The sequence below is a fragment of the Manis pentadactyla genome, chromosome 1, assembly GCF_030020395.1.
Source record: "Manis pentadactyla isolate mManPen7 chromosome 1, mManPen7.hap1, whole genome shotgun sequence".
Classification (NCBI taxonomy): Eukaryota; Metazoa; Chordata; class Mammalia; order Pholidota; family Manidae; genus Manis; species Manis pentadactyla.
In genome coordinates, this window is record NC_080019.1 from 192,304,288 (window position 1) to 192,323,498 (window position 19,211).

Below are 19,211 nucleotides of genomic sequence, written 5' to 3' on the forward strand. Positions count from 1 at the left end.
AGACATTTCTCATGGGACTCAATACATTCCTTGTGTTCTCAGGGACTTAATATGACTGCAAACAAGGAGTGCTCCAGGGACATGACATTTGAAGGCCTTGCTTGCTGCACACATCTGAGTCTATGAAGAGAATTCAAATATTGCAGACTTCTCTTCTCAGACTGGTCATATTCCAGTTTAGAAATACAGCCACTGTTAATATCACTTAATGTTACTTAAATAAATAAGTCAGATCATTGCACTAAGATAGCACAGAACTAAGGCTCCACTCTCTTTAGAGTGCTTGCTTTCAGAGATAATGGCACTGGTGTGATGTGCTATGATCACAGACATGAGATTCATAGGGAACATCCATATGGAACTATTCTGAAAAAGACATCTTTTAGAAATAACAAAATGGGGGATTAAGGTTTTGGGAGATTTCTGGGAAGACAGTGGTTTTATTAACCTGCTGTGTTGCTTGACCTTCTTCTGGGGGCATTGGATGGGACCAGGACAGCATGAGGGCTGATAGGGCCTCTCTCTTCTGTAACGTGAGTCTAAGAATTTGGGGAGAAGGCCCAGGAGTGAGGGCCAATTTCCCCTTCCTGGAGAAACCCCAAAACTGGGGCCAAGGATGTTACTCTTGTTCTTGTTTAATCAGGATTGGATGCTGAATATTATTAGCTACTTTTTCATCATATATTGAAATGATAATGTTTTTTTCCTATAAAAGTTTTAAGGGTTTGGTTTTATAAATTGTTATAATCATTCATGTGGGAAGCATGTTCTTTAGGGAAAGGATAAAGGATATTACTGGAACTTAAAAATCAAGGAAAAAGCCTTTTATTTTTATTTAAATGTTTGAATTTTGTCCACAAAATCTATAAAGGCTCCTGGTGCCTTTCTCCAAGTGAACTTCAAGTTGGAAGTGAGATCTAGACTGATACCCAGGACCTGAAAATTTAGCCACATGTAGATTAAAAAAAATATATCCATAATGCAGCAAACCAGAAAATCTGAAAATGGTATGGAATTGATAAATTATGCAAAACACTGCTATAAAACCCTAAAAATCTGATGAAATCCTGATAGAATGTAAAGTTACAGGATCATTCATGTCAAAAACACATCTGTTTTCCTTTCCTCAAAGAATTTTCTCGAGAAAAATATTTGTAACATTTGACACATTTATACTAAAGAATTATAAAATTTAACTACACTTCTAAGCTGTCTCAATTAAATAGCTGGAAAAGATGATCTATTAATTCCTGCCCGGAAGAGAAGCATCTTCATTACTAAAAGGTCATAATGAAGACAGAAATAGAGTATTCGTGCATTTGAAAAACTTGAAATCTTTCTTTTTTATGACAAAATTAAGCTAATGTGCAGGGTTGCACAGCTGATATCATGCTTGCTGAACAGCTGTAGTGAGTCAGCCCATCTACCCCAGAGAAGCACTGGTTTAATCTGAGGAAAGTGGACTTTGTCATGGTTTGACGGAATTATCGGTCACCTACTTCAGATTCATCATTACATAAAGAGAAATGTTTAACACAGTGCATATAATGTTCAAAAATCTTGTTGGCATAAGGAAAACACTTTGGGTAATTAGATAGAAGACACACTACAGCAACCAGAAGCCATTAATTAAAAAGATGCCAATTTTCTGAGTAACTGGGGTCAGTGGGGACAATTTTAATGTTCGATTACATGCAAAGAAAACGTTAAATCATTATGTAAGGCACATACTGAGTTCTCAGGCATGTTAACACCGCGTGACCTTATTTATTGAAATGATAGGCCTCATGGGGATGGGGACAGTGGAACAAGGGTGGCTGAATGTTACCCCTTGAGTCACTCCGAAGGCAGCAGCAAGGGTGGCTGGTAATCATTGCACCTTTTCTCCACTCTGAAGGCTGTGCTGGTGCTCTAGAGCGAGAGCACCTGGCTGAGAGTCGTCAGCAGAATTGGGTACTAACGCTATCTCTAAAATGTATGAACTGTGCCCTTGAGCAAGTCGTTAATTTTCTCTGCATCCTTAATTTCCTCAACTGTGAAATGGGAAGAACAAGCCATTTACATGCTATATAGCTTGTTGTTTGCACCAAAGGAAATGAGATTGCATGAGTGCAGGCGTGTAAATGCCCACACGTGAGAACCAGAAGTTGGTCAGTGAGCACCTTCAGTGTGGAAGAAGACTGATGTGAAGGTAGAAGAGTGGATAGGAGAGCCCTGTGCTTCCTGGGCGGCCCCCACACGGGAAGCTGTACGCTACTACTTCTCACCCAGGCACCACAAACACAGTCCCCATTATCCGTGTGGAGCAGGTGGTGTTCCTGTTTTTCTTGCTCAGGGAGAGGTTTTCCTTCCACGAGAATAACTGGCAGGTTGCAGGGAGTGAGTAAGTACAGAAAGAGATGTGGACGGGGGGGAGGAGAGAGCACGGAGGAGCAGCCCGGGCAGCCTCACCTGCTCAGGCTTAGCATCGGCGTGGAGCCCTTGCTCAGCGGCCAAGGGCTGGGTTCTGGGTGCCCTGCTCCAGAGGACAACCCAGAAGGGCGCTGAGGCACTGGTCCAGCCCAGGCTGGGGAGCTGCACCGACCCAAAGAGAGCATCTTCCCCAGGTCACAACAGGGCCCCGTTTTGTCCACGTGTGTGCATCAGATATTGTGTGCTGATCCTTAACACCACTATTGCCCTTTTAAACGTCCAGATTGCAGGGACAGGAACCTGAAAAAATATTTCCCTGGCTGACTGGTTGCCCGGTGCTGGTTTGTATTTCACCAGGGAGAGGCACTTGAATACGACGTGGAATGTTGAAGGAAGGAGAGCCCGTCATTCTCTTTCAGAAGCAGAGAATCGAGGCATGGGCAGACGCCAAACATCCAATTCCAGGAGACAGATGGCTGCTCTAGGGCTGGAGGCGGCTGTGGCCACAGATAGGAGAAGCTTTCGTGGCTTCCACATTTCTCATGTTCCTGAAAGGTAGTTGAATTTCTCTCATCCTTCCAAAAATTCTGCGTGCATCCAATTCCCTGTATTAAGTCCCTACTTGATGAAACACGACACTGTAACCAGAACAGCATCAAGCTTACTTCCTGTGTAAATCTGCAAATAATTATGCTCACTGTGCAATTCTGTTTTCTTCCCTTGATCCCTTTATGTCTGTTCTGAAGAACCCTATCCAATGAGAACAACTGAACGTGGGTGGCTGAGATCAGTGCCCGCCGAGGGCGGGTTACAGTTTGGTATCCACTTGTTTAGTGTGCTGATTTCATGGCTTTAACTCTGTCCCTCATCTGCAAGGGTCCTTGATCATCATCCTTAGGGGACACTGGTCCCTCACTTGCCAGCAAATGGAACCATGAACACATTGAGGTGGGAGGCAGTTTAAGTGGCTTGATTATGCCAATGCCACCACGACCTTGCACTGGGACTTGGGCCTATGAGGTACTCTGTCCACTATATGAGGTCTTCAGCCACCTCCTCCCTGGAGCCAGAGGTCCCCAGACATTTGCCCTCAGTGTGGCTGCCTCTGTTTATAAGAGGGCTGCTAGAACGTTCCTGGGGAAAGGCAATGAGAGAGGCATGGAGGAAAAAAGGGAAAGTGAGGGCAAGGTGGGCCCCAGTCTCTCTAGTCCTGGGACCCTACTAAGGCTCAGGGTGATTTCTGCTTCCTTGGGCCTGGGGTCTATGGTGGTCTCAGAGCAGCTCCCAGAGCCACTGGGAGGCCACTCATTTTGGCACAGAGGCCACAGAAGGGTTTCACTCCAGGTGAGTTTTATTCCACTACCAGATGGACAAAATAAAACAGTATGTTGCACAGTGATCCTCTTTGCTCTGCTCACAGCCCCTCCCCACGCATGCAGCACAGCTCAGTGAGGCCCACTGCCCTGGCCCGGGGGGTGCACGGCATGGCTGCTCGGCCGTAATGGGGGAGCCATGCTCCCCTTTGAAGCTGGGTTTATTTACACCGTTTGTGTGAAACGGGAGAGAGGTGTTGCTTTCTCCCTTTTAGATTCTCCGAGCTCTTTCCCTATATCAGTTCAGGAGTCATATCTTGTCACATATTTGTGTGATGGTGGGGACAAGGAACACAGGGTGACAGGTGAGACCTGATAGCCTGAAAGAGCCTCGTGCACGCGTTTGGAGCAGTTGTTGCTGGAAAGACCTAAGAGGATCACTGCAGGTCCAGCAAGCTGATGGCACGGGAGAGGCTGGACCCGGGGGTCAGAAGCTTGGAGAGTTCTGTCCCACAGACAGCAGGGCAGCGGTGAGCCCAGGCGCAGGCACGGTTAGAGGGCCAGGCAGGCAGGGAGGGGGGCAGTGGGCTGGCAAGGCCACAGCTAAATGACTGGTCTCAAGGACACAAAGGCAGACATCCAGCTTCCAGGATAGGGTGTGAAGGGGACTCTTCTTCTAAGCAAAGGCTGTGAGCTGGTGGTCAAGGTAGAGGAATGGGGCTAAGTGCCCTTGACTCTGGACCAGGGGAACTCAGACCCAGGTCAGGGCAGAGTGAAACCTGCAGGGATACAGGGAGCAAGATTAAGGGATCAGAGCTGGGAAGCAACTTCGGGGAATCAGAGAGGCAAGGACCACCCTGTCTGGGACACACAAACCTCCCCCGCTGAGTTATTTCAACAAGAAACCTCTCCTTCCTAGAAGGCAGGCAGAGGGCAATTTCGTGGGAGGATGTGTTTGTCCTGATCAGACTTATCTTCTGGATGGAAAGCGAATGATCTGCAGCGTGGCTTTCTCTTGACATCAGAGGAGGAGGCGGCCTTGGGCATCTCACTGGGGAGGTCTGGAACTGGTGTTGTCAGGAAATATATTCTGGAAGTAACGTGCTTGAGGGACTTGGGCTTGTCCCGTGCCACTTGTTCTTCATGGCATTCTGAGACATAGGCCTTAGGGACTATGGAAGGCCCCAGGATGTCAATTTGACCTTGGGAGTGACCTTGGGAGCCAGGCCAAGGTGAGGCATTCTGCGGCAAGCCCTTGAAGCAGAAGGAGGCTCTAGGGGGCCCTGTGAGCTGTTTGGACAGGTATTGAGTATAGAGCTTGTTTCTTAGTCTGGAAGGGAGTACACTGCGTGGGAACATCCAGGGAACTGTTGTGAATGCCAGGTTTTGTTTCTATGTATTTCTAAACAAAAATTCATGTCCCTGTTGCCCCTTGTAAAAAGTGTGTGACAAGAGGGGAGGGTTTTGGTAGGTTGATGCCAAGCAGAAGAGGACACTTCAGGGACCTGGGTGGTAGGGGACAGACTGCTGTCTACTAGGTAGTAAGGTAGACTGCATTTTGTGGGTACAGAAATGGCAACCCCCAACAGCTTTTTGGGGACAGTGGGAGATGGCTGAGTAAAAGCAAAACTGTTGTGCACCAAATAGTGATGGATTATCTCAAGCTCCAAGGAAAACTGGACTTGGGGAAACTTTGATCTTAGGATGTGTTACAGCTAAGACAGGAAGGACACAGGAAGAGGAGTGGGGAGAAAGCCAATCTAGAGAGAAACAGGCAGGAAAAGGAGGGTTCCCTGCCAACCGCAGCCTTCTGTGGGCACTAGAGAGGAAGAAAATAGGAATTCCCCAAATTAAGGCAACCTCTCCCTTGCTGGGAGAAGAAAGAGCTGAGGACAGCTGCAGACATTGGCTACAGATGTGAGATTTTTCCACCTGGAAAACCAAAGAGCATCAAAAATGTGGTAGGCAGAAGTTTATAAACACGCACTACTACAGATGGAGAAAGAAATCAATAAAATTATGGTGGACATTAGAAAAGATTTGGATAAGTGGAGAGACTGTCCATGATATTGGCTGGATATTTTAGCTGGGTGTTCCCACGCAGTGTGCTCCCTTCCAGACTAAGAAACAAGCTCTATGCTCAATACCTGTTCAAACAGCTCACGGGACCCCCTAGAACCTCCTTCTGCTTCAAGGGCTTGCCCCAGAAAGCCTCACCTTGGTCTGGCTCCCAAGGTCACTGCCAAGGTCTAACTGACATCCTGGGGCCCTCCACAGTCCTTAAGGCCTATGTCTCAGAATGCCATGAAGAACATGTGGTATGGGATAAGGCTCAATATTTTGATGATGTTGATATTCTCCATGTTAACCTTTACATTTATTACAATCTCCCACAGTTTTTCAGAAAAATTTTTTGGGAACTTCATAAAATTACCTAACATGCCTCTAGAAGAAACAAGCAAACAAAAATCCATGTGAGTAATCTGGGATATTTTTGAGAAAGAAAAATAAGAAAGTATTGTTATACTAGGTGTTTAAATATTTTAGGAAGAGATAAACCTCTAATATGGGTGGCTCTGACTCAAAAGCAGACAGATCACTGCAACAGAGGGATAAAACGCAGACTTCAGTAGAACCATTTTTTCCATAGATGATAAAGTAATTCAAGTTAGTGGGAAAAGGTTGGGCTATTCGATTAATGGTCATAGGACAATGGGCTCACCATGTGAGCTTCTGATAGTGACAATCATGATGATGATGACAGCTAATGTGTATTCTAACTGCTATGTTCCAAGACCATAATCAATGTTTTCTATGAATCATTTTACTAAATCATTCCATTAATCCCCTCATTTTATCTGCTTCACATACAAGGAAGCTGTGGTTCATGCAGGTTGAGTATGTTTCCTATAGTAATACAGCCAGTGCTGAGGGTTGAATTCAACCCACTCTTTTAACTGATGATTTCTACTACTTCTCCTAGATTCCTTCTCCTCTCATTTTCTAAAATAAAGTCCACATTAATAAACTTAGGATATAAAGAATAGTATTCAAGATTTAAAGATGCCAGTATAAAACCAGTATTTCTGATCCTCTTGGGAACATAGAGAAGCAAATTGGAGGAAGAGGAATAGAAAATACAAACTATAATTTGCACGAAATTAGGATATAACTAAAATCTCAAACACAAAATAGGTAAGTGGGCAACCAAGAGTGTACACTGAACAGATAATACATGCAGAATTATAAGGAGAGATAGAATATGACTGTGATTCTGAGCATCAGAAAAGTACACATTGTGAAAGTTGGGGGACACACCAAGGGGCAAAACTGACATCAGAGACCACAGTGTTCACAGGCTGGGTGGACAGGAGCTTCCCTGGACCTGGTGTGGGTCTTAGAGTCAGAGAAGTAGGATTAAGTGAGGAGCCAGATATTTGCACAAAGCAATCTCTCTTCAGGGATATGAGTTTTCTTCAAATGTGAGTTCTCAAAAGGCAGCCAGGATCTAGCAAAGTAAGAAAAATGGAAGTGAGAAATAGAAGAAGAAATCAGGTAATGAAATCTCACCAGAAAAGTTTTGCCACATCTAAATGAGAGCTGTGAATACAACAGTCACTGATCTATGAAGCAAAAGCTTAAGAAAGAGTGACAGGTGAGCTGGCAGAGTCAGAGAAAGATGGGAAACATGAGATGACAAAAATGAAGGCAGCCCTGGAGAGGCCACAGAGGACAACACATTGCTGGGGAAAAAGACACAGAGGCGAGACCTGAAAAAATACCAAACAAATGCAAATTGGAGTACATGAATTAGAGAACCAGAGCGCAGAAGACAGCTATGGCAGACAGGTGAGGCAGTCCCATGGCCCCACATTGGAACCCCTGGAGAAGAAAACCAAAGTCATGGAAGAGAGAAAATATTTACAGATATAATTCAAGAAAAATTTTCTTAAAGAAAAGATGAATGTACATATTAAATAGGCATACCATATGGGTGGGAAAACTGACCCCCAGTGAATAACATCAAGGCATAGCTCATCCATTCATGGGACTTTAAAGTCAGCTCTGAGGTGTATGCAGCAAAATGGTCAAGTTTCTCCCGAGGGAAGATTGGGCAGCCTCTGTTCCCTCCCGGGAATGACATGAGCCACCAATGTCCTACCAGCTAAACTGACTTTATGTGTAAAAAAGGAACAGACAAGCCATCAGGACAAAGAGCCTGGAAAACTCCCCCCTGGGGAGACCACAGCTCAGGACTAGAGGTGAGTGGAGGACCTGCCTCACCTGGCAGAGGCCGGGCAGAGGCTGGGCATTCAGCGGCAGATGCAGTGGGGATGGTGGCGGGGCAGGCGGGCACCCTGACACTGGAGGAATCACTAGCAGAAAAAGGGGGACTATTCAGAAAATGCATCGATGCTCATCCTGGAATTTATGGCAGCGTCTCCGGAGAGGCCGACTCCCGATACTGATCCCAGCCTGACTTCCTCTCACGGGTGCTTGTCTCTGGAAGTAGCACCTGGGCACTGCCTCCAGCTGCTCCGAATCCAGCCACTCGTCCCGCCTCCACTGCTGTCACCCTGTCCAGGCCACTGCCCAGCACAGGCCCCCTGACAGGCCGCAGATGCCGGTCCCCGTATACTCAGTCCCCTTTCCCTGAGCAGGGTGGTGGGATCTGGGCAAAGCCCCAGCAGGTTGCCCCACTTCCCTTGGGCACAGCCTCCTGAGTCTGGATCAGCCTTCCTGCCGCCTCTGAGCTGCCTGCCTCCTCGGCAAAGGCCCATTGCTACAGTGACTGATGGTGCTGCTGACCTCCTGGGCCTTGAGGGTTTCCCCTCTCTCACTCTGCCCCAGCTTCAGCATCTTCATGGGTATTTCTGGAACATTCCAGACATAAACCACCCCCTCCGCTAGCTTTGGCACAGTGGGTCCCCCCACCTTCAGCGCTCCCCACTGCAGATGTGCACATGCTAGTCGGCCCCAGAATTACCCTCTCTGGGGCCTTCCCTAACAATATTATTTTAAATGCCAACCACTGCCCACTCCTCTCCTGCCCCTATACCCAGGCGTTGTGACTCTTGCCCCTGAACAGTCCCATGACCACAGGAGGGCAGAGGTGGCCTGTGGGTGGAAGAGCACAGATGCCCAGCAGGCCCCAGGCTGCTGTGCTGGCTCTCTGGTACGTTAGCAGGCCCGCTTTGGCTCCCAGTGGCCCTGGTCCAGGAAAGGCGCAGAACCCTTTCCCTCCACTATAAAGGACATGCATGCTTAGCTGCGGGTTTCTGGGAGCATCAATGAGCCTACCATGTATTAAGCCCTGATTGAGAAAAAATCTCTTAGACAAAGGGCCTCATCTGTACATATACAGGAAAAACAAATCAGGAGGCAGAATTGAATGTCTTTGCTTTCGTATAGCTAGACCCAAGGTCAAAAATGAAATAACATTATTTTTTGGCAAAGATTGTTTCATTACAGAAATAGCTGCCCTTAAACTACTGCAATTTACCCCGGAATTCTGCAGCCCCAGGATTAAACTGCCGCATCTCTCAGAGAAAGAAGCTAAGTGTTTTGTTTGCATCTTCTTGTCACTTATGAAGGAGCTGCTCTTAAGCTCTTGGTGAGTATTTCATTACTGGAAACACATTCCATAAGCAAGACTAAATTTTTCTTAGGAAATGTCTTTATTACTTGTATAATTAAAATAATAATATACAATTTCCCCCTATTCTATTGGAAAATATTAAAAAATAAGCATAATGCCCAGTATTATTTTGGTTGTAGAAACAGGCAATACTGTAACTGCAGGAGATGTGTAAACAAAGAAAATTCTGGCAAGGGGCCCATGCATATTGAAACCTATAGAAATTGCTTGCTCTTTGAGGCAGCATTTCTGCTTATATAAACTTATCCCCAGGGGAAAAACGGAGACATACAAAGATTGATAAGACAGAAGTCATTGTGACATATTTAGAATCATGAAAAAACAAACACATATTATGCAACAGTAGCATTGGACATCTAGTTGCCAGGTATCCATTTTCCCCTTTCACTTAGAAAAATAGCACAGGTTGCAGCCGTGACTGCAGTGTGCTCCGTGACAAGGCAGCTGCGGAGCCCCTACGGCGAGGGCTGACCTGGCCAGTGGACGTGAGCAGAACGGACCTATGACACACTCTGGAGAGGTCCTCAGGGGGAGCTGAGTCAGGAAGGAGGGGCAGCCCTCTCCCTTTGTTCTCCTTACTCCATGGAAATGTGGAAATGTGGAAGTCAGTGGCTGTTTCTTAATGGTGGGAGATGTTTGCTAAGAGCTGCTGAACGGAAAGATATAAGCAGTGTGGGTCCCTGATGGCTTAGGGGAGAAAACAAACCAGTCCTGAGCCATCTACACCCTTCTATGAGGAACAGTAAACCTTTGTGGCTTTAAGTCGCTGAACTCAGTCCTAACAGAAATAGGAGAGAGTCAGATGTACTTACTATTGTAATAATTTAAACTCTACACAGACATTCATATTGAACACCCATATTCGTTGACATGGAAAGACATTCATAGTATATTGTTAACTGAAGAAAGATTAGAAGTTAGGAACACATGATCAAAAAAACAAAAAACAAAATTATATGTATATTTATAGATATATATATATATAGCATAAATATTTTTATATATTACATATTTAAACATATCTGAAAGGCTAGATAAAAATGTTTACAGTAGTTATCTTTGGTGATCTTTGGGAAAAGATTAACTTTAACATTTTGTTGCAATTTTAATTTATTCTCTGCTGATTTTTCTATTGCATATTAAATTTAAAGATAGAAAGACTACTATACTGAATTTGCACATTAGTGCTAGGGAGGAATACAATGCCTCTAATATCCATGACAGACAAACCATCATCTAATCTATGAAAAACACTCTTACATATAAAGATGACATGGAGATAAGTGTGCAAGTAGCACGAGTAAGGAAGTCCTCAAAGGGGAAATAAATGTGGTCACTAAACACAGGATAAAGCATTTTTCACATTATCAGAAATCTAAATATGCAAACTAGAACAGAAAGCCACTTCCTTCATCACATTGTAAAGATTAAGAATAAAAACATCGCATCTACTTGGTAAGGATACAGGAACATAACAGCCTTACATTGCTGGTGGGTATGTAAACTGTCCTAGTATTTTCTAAAGGGCCTTGGGCCAGTAGCAGCCACAAACTTTACACGTGGCCATGCTATTTTCCTCTCAGGAAAGCAACCACACGTGTGCACACTGCATTAACATGCAAGGGTGCCCATTGCTGTAGTGTGTACAGCAGTGAGGGATGGGGCTAAGGGAGAGAGAGAGAAATCTACACAATGGCAAGCATTAGAAGTAATTTGGAAGAAGATAGGGGTTACAGAAAATGTTCATAATATCATATATGCACATCTATATAAACTCAATTAAATGTATGCTGTTTGTTTCCTTATAATGCAACATGGAGCTGCAAATAAGCCTCAAGTAAAATGTCACCTGGGCAGATACTATGAATAAGTCTTTGTTTTTTTAATAAAGTGCTTTCCATATGGACAATGTGTGTGATGTGCTACAAGGGATGTTTAAAAAATTTAATTGATTCCCCTGCAATCAAATGGTGTCCATGTCCGGCACCCTCTTCTGTCGCTCTTTTTCTTCTCCCTCAAAGGAAATACACTGGCAGGAATTGTGGCAAGTGCACCATTTGTTTTTCTTATATTGTTGCTATTTTCATATGAAAAGGCACATGTTATTTTAAAAAGCAATATCTGGAATATAAGCTATGATTAAGTAAACAAATAAATACACTTATAACAATTAAACAGACATAGTGGGTATTAGATTGTCAGAAAAAAAGAGATCATGGTTTGTTTGTTTATCCTACCAGCATACATTTGGCCCTCAACTATTTGGTTAATGAATTATTGAATTAAGATGAGTGAATGAGAAAAGAAAATAATAAAAATAAATAAAAAACTTCCAACATGCTTGTAAGCACTGTTAAGGAACCTTTTCTAGAGAAGATGGTTGGATGCACATGAATGATTTTTTCAGTGCCTAGAATGGTTCCCTCATTAGTTTGCACATTACACACTTGTTCATAATGTTAACAGTGTTATCAAAAAACTGTGCAATGCTGCTCTGCCTTTGAACAGAAAGCATGATTAGAAGTGCAAGCAGGATGCTCGTGATAGGACATTGGTTGTGTTTGCTTTTAAATGAGCATACCAAGGAGATGATGTGTAATTTGTATATTCTAAGGTAACCAGGTAAATAAAATAATCAACAACTTTATGTGTAACCTTCTAAAACCACTTAATCACATATGACTAAATAACTAGGGAAATCATTTCCCAACAATGAGTAATTCTGGCAATTTATACACGCATCTCCTCATAAGGAGGTTGCAATCGTCTCAGAGTGGGGCATAACTGTACATTTTAAGTAGGCAATGGAGAACTTTCCCTGGTGTAACTTACATGAATAACCTGCCTGCCCATTTCTGCTCTTTCCTGAGGATATTATACAAGAACAGACACTTTCATGGTCCAAAGAGAAATGCTGAGGTGGACTACTAGAGGTACATGAGAGAGAAGGATTGACTTGGTAGAGGTCAGGGCATTACTTGTAAGAAACGTCTCTGGAAGGACTAGAGATGCTCACCCAATTATTTAGATGATAACATAGGTTTGGCAGATAATGCAAATCAAGCAACTTCATACCTTTAGAGAACTTCCACACTATGGTGGGTACCGGATACCCCTCGGCTGAGCAATTGAGGATCACAGCCTTGCCGTAAATCCCGTCCTGGTCCCGTGGCTGAACCACGAATTTGGGAGGAACTGAAAAGAGAGAAATATCATCAGTAATTCAGACAAGACTACAACTTATTAGAGGTGTGATTTTAAGAATTCCAAGAATTTTAATGAACATTAAAATACAAATAATGTTTTATATCTATGGAAAATTAAAAAACCAGTTTGCAATTTGGGACAAATCAGGGCAAATTAGGGCAGCAATCTCAATGCAGGCAACTTTTTCTTATTTACATCAATGAGCTTCTACAGATTGAAGTTAGTTTGCACTGAGGAAAACTGTACATCTGAGGGTGGGAGTATGACTAAGCCACGGTTCTGTGACATCCTGTTCTTGATTTGTGCTATGGAACATCTTTGGGAATCCATTCCATGGAAAATGGAATCAGAACCAAATTTAAAGAAATGACACAGCATTTTGGCTTCTTAAAGAGTAATTATCAAAGGTAACTATTCCTCTTGGGTTTAAATTGCTCAAAGCATTTGATGTCCATTCTTCCTCTAATAAGAGATGAAAGAATTACTACCCTTCCCCAAAAGGCAATAAAGAACAGAATATCTTCATTGAGCTTTACTGAACTTCTCCCAAAAAATCTGTTGAAGACATATAGATGATTGATTATTCCTGATATCAGCACCCTTCTGGGCCAAAGCAAGACAATGGTGAGTAGTTGAAGTGAGGTATCATGATGGCTTTTTATATAGGGCAACCTATATTTAAATAGCAAATTACACTTCTTAGTTGCTGAGTTTTGTGAGGTGCTGAAGAAAAACCATCCCTACCCAAAACATACATATGTACTCTGTCATACCTTAAAACATACCTGTCAAGAGAAAGTAAATGCTTTGAGTTAAGTTACTGTGATTTTAAGAGTATTTGAGTCTTCTCTTCAAGAGAAGATACAGATTCTTATAGGAAAGGTAGCATCTGAAGGTATAGAATTGGAGAATCTCCTCCAGGTGATCAATACTTGACTATGAGATGGACTTTCAATGAGAGAGTCACAGGATTATATGAGAGGAGGTTGATTATGACCACCATATATCAGACCCTTAGCAAGTGTGGGTGCTCTTCTTCTCCTTTCTTTGTAAAGCTAATGCTGCCTTCTTTGCAATTTGCAGAATTCTTCGCTTTGAGACAGAAACATGCGTTACAGATACACAGGAATCCCAGGCCTCACATTAAATGGGCTGGTGGGAAGAGCAGAGTCTAGGTTTAGCTAGGGACTTGGAAACACTTTGAAATGATATGGACCACAGTGAAGATCACTTTGGCCATCAAACAGCCAAGGAGGAGGGGAGCTGCTGGAGGTGGAACTGCTGTGTTCCTAAAAGGGACAGCGGAGAGCTACAGACGGGAACACAGAGCCGCGACCTAGACACCTGGGTTTGACTCCCAACTCTGCTTCTTCCAGTTGAATAATTTGTACAAGCTACTGAATGTCTCCTGGCTTCAATTTCTTTATCTGTAAATCATCATGGGATGATTAAAGCACCGATTTTATGGGATTAATGTGGGGATCAAATGAATCAAGGTTATAAATGTTCTCAGAACAGTGTGTTGAAGATATTAGATGAAATAGGAGTGTTGGTTAATTTAGTATATGCAAGTATGTCCAACTTTAACACATTCATAACAAATAACTTGCAAATTAAGTAACATATATAGCTAAAGGGGCTCTTTAATATTGCTTAACTAGTAAGTAATTTTACTTCATTTGAATGGCATTCTGAGATGAACATGTTCGGTAAAATGTTTTTCGGATATGTTTCATGTATATATTTTGTATATCTATATTCACATACATTTAAAATAAGGTGATAAGGGATGACTATGTCATGCCAAGAAAATTACTTCTTGGAAAAATGATAGTGATTATGTAAAGCAAAGTTTTCTTGAAAAAATAATCAATCAGCCTCAAGGATAGTTTACAAAGTGTAAGACACCGTGCCAGAATCATTATGCCCAGATGGAAGGTAAATATGCATTCATCTACATTCTATGTTCCATTTGGCTCAAGTTCTGCTGAAAGCAGGGAACCTCTTGTCAAATGACAGGGAAACTAATCTTTTGCATTTGCTCAGGAAGAATGTCTAATTATAATTCATCCATGACCCCTCACATCAATTTGGTTCTAATCCAAAGGATCTTACTTAAAAACTGATCAAAGAGGCTTACAGGGAAATAACCATTGACATAGTGTATGTATAAGTATTACAGATGGAAATCGTCCATAAAATCAACAATTATCTTTCATATTCTCTTCTTTCATTTCCTTGTATCAGGTACTGATGAGTCTTCCATGGAAATCTATCAAGCATCCTCGAATTCTTTTCATCTTCACTGCCACGCCCTGGCCATGACTAGTAGGCGGTGGGTGTGGTGACATGCCACATGCTCTGTATGCATCTGGTTTCAGCACCCCAGGGGATGGACAGATCCATGTACTTGGCCACAGTACCACCCCAAGGGCAGGGGTCTTTGCTGTCTTAGGGCTTTTCCTGAATGCTTATTTACCTGCATGCAAACCCAGAAATGTAGGACAGAATCATACATTGATGAGGGACAGGAGTCAAGATAAATGGCCCACTTCTCCATCCTCCAACCTTGAGGGACAATGCTGAGGTATGTTCTATGCCTGTGTTCCTCAAATATTAGAGGCCATCAGGAGCATCTGAAGAGCTGCTTAAAATACAAGTGGCTGAACCTTGTCCCCAGAAATTCTGACTCAGTTGATCTGAGGAGGGACCCAAGATTCTGCCTTTCTAATAAGCTCCCAGGTGATGTCGAGGCTGCGCTGCACAGACTACCCTTTGAGAACTGCTGCTCTATGGGATTGCTCAGAGGATTCCAGTATGGATGAGCCCCAGCTGCCCACAGTGGCACCATACTCATTTAAACAACTTTTACTGTTGTTTTCCTCCCTTTCTGATCTCATTTCTTCCCATTCTCTCACTCTGGGATCCAGGAATTACATCTCAAAGAGGCAATCTGCAGTCCGGTTTGTATCCCTGGCTCTGCTTTTGGAGGAACTCGATCTGAGACAAGGCCAATGTTGGCTATTACATGGGTTCCTGAAACAGCCTCCCAACTGCCCTGCTTGCCACCCACTGCCCCCCTCGAGTCCCTCCAGAAGGTGGCCTGATTCTCCTCAGGCACACATTGGATGATGCGACTCCCTAGCTTACAGTCATCAGTGCATTCCCACTGCCCCTTGGTGCGATCCAGACTCCTGCAATATTCTGAAGGTTCTTTATGACCTGGGTCCTTGCTCTCCAGCTTTTCTCTTGACGTTCCCCTCTCGCTGGCTTTGCTCCAGCTGTTCTGAGATCCCATCATTCTCCAGGACCCATGATTTCTTGCAGCTGGGTGCTCACACGTGCTTCTGCATTTCCATGTGTAACAAATTCTCACTTAATATTATTTACATCTCAACTCCAAGCCTGCTAGTCTGTGACATCATTTCTGATCCTTGGACAAGACTCAGCGCCCCCCCGGAACCCTGCATTGCCCTGTCATGGCACATCTGGTTGGGGGATTCTGGTTCATTACCTGTCCCCCACATGAGGCTGGATCCCCTCTGAGAACAAGAACTGTTCCTTTTCACAGACCACTGTATCCCCAGCATGTGGCACAGTGCTGGAACATAGAAAGTGCTCCAAAAATATCTGATGACTAGACAAACAAATAAATGGATATCATTATTCCAGTTTTATGGAATAGGGGAAGAGACCTTGTCCAAAGTAGCATGGCTAAGTTACTAACTCAGGTCAGAGTGACCCCAGTGCCCACGGCCGTTAAGTAGGATGGGTCCAGCAGCATGTATGAGGGAACAGAGCAAAGGGCACTGTAGGAGGATTCCAGCTGAGGAGCTAGTGAATCAGAGGTGCCACTGAAACTCCCAAAACTTATGATGGACCCCAAGACTGAATACTCTGTCTGGGCTGTCATTCCCCAGAGTTGCTAGTTTCCTTTCATTCACACAACACCCTATTTGGAATGGTGTAGCATGCATATTTTGAAGATATAGTTGGCTTTCCAATAGGGAGACTTTTCCCATGGGGATGAAGGTGATTAAAGAGATAGAAGGAACTGGATCAACAAAATAATTATGTCACATCCCCAAGAGGAAATTCAGGTCATTCTTGCCATACATTTGTCTGAATTATAATTGCATGCACATTACCCCTGTCCCTCTAAAGGAGTAATCTGAGATATATATGTTCTCAAATATGCAAATCCTACCATAGGACCCATTATTCTGACAGTACCTGACGTCTCAAAGTCCTCTGAAGGCATTTCCTGCTCATGTTGCCTAAATGAGGTTGGTTTGAATTACAGTGGTCTTTGGCTTGGTCTGCCTACTAAAGAGAGGGCTTATTTTTGAAGTTTTTATGGGAGGAATAGTGTGTTTATAATAGGCCAGGTGTTTTTCAAGCTTAGATTTAGTCCACTGTTTTGTGATGGGAATGCATGGCCTCTAAGTAGCTATTTATTTCCAAAGAATGGATGTAGATTTCCCAATTGTCAATAGGGACAGGGACTCAGTTTTATTGAAGGTAAAACTGGAAGCTATTTGGTGGTGGCGTTGAGGGGATGGGGTGGGAGGCTGTGGATAAATATTGCCATTCTCTACTGGATGGCATTGAGTCATTATGGTAATTGGCCAAAGTCTAGGTGAGATTTAATTGATGGCACAGGAAAGTAAAATCCAGTGACTTCATGTTATACCCAGATAGATGACCTGGCCTCTGCCTTAATCCCTTCCCTCCTTTCTTATGGAACAATGAACACATCGGTCTCTTGCTGCCCTTGAACACACAAAACTCACTCCTGACCCAGGATCTTTGTTCTTGGTCTCTCTGCCAGGAGCCGGCTTCCTACAGAGAACCCTGGGCTCACTACCTCATGTTAGTAAAGTCTCTGTTCAAAAGTCTCTTCAGAAAGGCCTCCCTGTTCTCCTAGCTATGATACCTCTCCCGTCCTGTCACTCTCTCTCCTCACACCAAGTTTTTATTTCATAGCATAGGCAGGTACCTGACACGATTTGTTTATGTGCTTGTGCGCCATCTCTCTCCTCCACCGGAACGTGAGTTTTATGAGGCAAAGACCTGGTCTCTCTGGTTTGACCACCCCCAGCCCCAACACTTAGAATATCTATTATAAAATGGATGAAGTAAAATAATAGCATGAATGTGGCATCAAAAGTTGGATCAATAAGCACAGTAACAAGACAGTAGCCTTGTATAAACTATTTTCCTTGCCAAATGAAGTTCAGCTAAAGGTCTTTTTGGAAGTTTGTTTCCCCACATGGAGGCTCATCATTAAAAGCTGGAAGCAGACCCATCATAGGATATAACAGAGTGTGAGACGGCGGACCTCCTCTGGAATCTCGGACAGGCCCTCCCTGTGTTGGCAGCTTGCCTCTCGGGGGTGCTGAGCCAGTAACAGGGACCAAAGGACGGGTACGTTCAGTCATTAAGTCCAGCACTTTCCCTCCAAATGGCCTCATTAATGCCAAGGTCGCCCTGCTGAGCATGACGTTAGGGAGACCACTGGTCCAGTGCCAGTGGAAGCCATGGGGCACAAAAAGACCCAAAGGTTGTGTTGTTTTTTTTTTAAATTCTTTTAACTTCCCTTACGATGATAATAGCAAATTTATTTTAAATTAAGTTTTTTATAAATCTTTCCAATGACCCAGGCTATCAAAAAATGTGCCAAGCTTTACAATGATCAGGGTCATAAGACTGTGATGTAAGGACTAACTAGGAATTGGACCCTTAATTCCACTTCTGTTTTAGCCATTTACTCTACACCTCAGCTTAAATGTCCCAGTTTTCACCTCTATCTCCCACATGCAATTTGTCCCCAACTGCTATAGTTTATTAAAAAACATATTGTACTTTCACCTTTTTTGACTATATGCTGAAGGCCATCACTCTACTTAATTGCCTTGAATCACCCTGTCCCCTTTTATGTAATATGCATCAATCGTGTTGCAAAGTTGTGTATGGGAACAGAAGGGAGGGAGGGGGTGTTACCAGCCCCTGAGTGCTCTTTACATTGTCAGGCCCTGGGATAAGCACATTATTTTATATAACCTTCAGAAAACCCCTATTAGGCATTATCTCATTTTATGAATAAGAGAACTGAGGCAAAGAGAGATAAAGGAATTACCCAAGGTCACACAGCCCATAGACGTCCAAATCATGACAGGGCTGAATGGAAGACAAGAGGGATGGAAGGAAGCAGGAGAGCTGTCTGCAGGGTCCGGTGGGGCCCAGCAGGCCCTCCCTTGCCTCTCTTGTCAGCAGAGCACAGCCCGTCAGCTGCATCCAGGCAGGCCTCCCTCCTTTAGGGATTCGCCCAAGGACATTTGCAGTTCCCATCACTTCCTCCATCAAACCTGTAACTGCTCCTGGCAACATGCACATGTGCAAACTGACCGCAGCACAGCCTCTATGAATCCATCACCAAACTCAGAAAATATTCCTGAACACCTCTGCCCCCTGCTTTACTCATTCTCAGAGAATAACTGGGGGCCCTGCTACCAGCCAGATGCTGAGGCCAGAACAACTGTTACCTGATTACATCTTTCAACAACTCCAAGAGGTAAGTTTCACTGTTTCTATTTTACAAACAAGGAAACTAAGGTTCA

At 43.7% G+C, this 19,211-nt stretch overlaps 1 protein-coding gene across 2 annotated transcripts in view; it reads right to left on the minus strand.

The window, feature by feature from the left end:
- The window catches only part of DSCAM (DS cell adhesion molecule), a 713,077-nt gene that overhangs the window by 220,054 nt on the left and 473,812 nt on the right, over positions 1-19,211 (minus strand). For both annotated transcript variants that reach the window (XM_057504762.1, XM_057504765.1), the window contains exon 10: positions 12,460-12,579. In XM_057504762.1, coding sequence (XP_057360745.1) covers positions 12,460-12,579 — 120 coding nt within the window. The remainder of the gene's footprint in view (positions 1-12,459; positions 12,580-19,211) is intronic.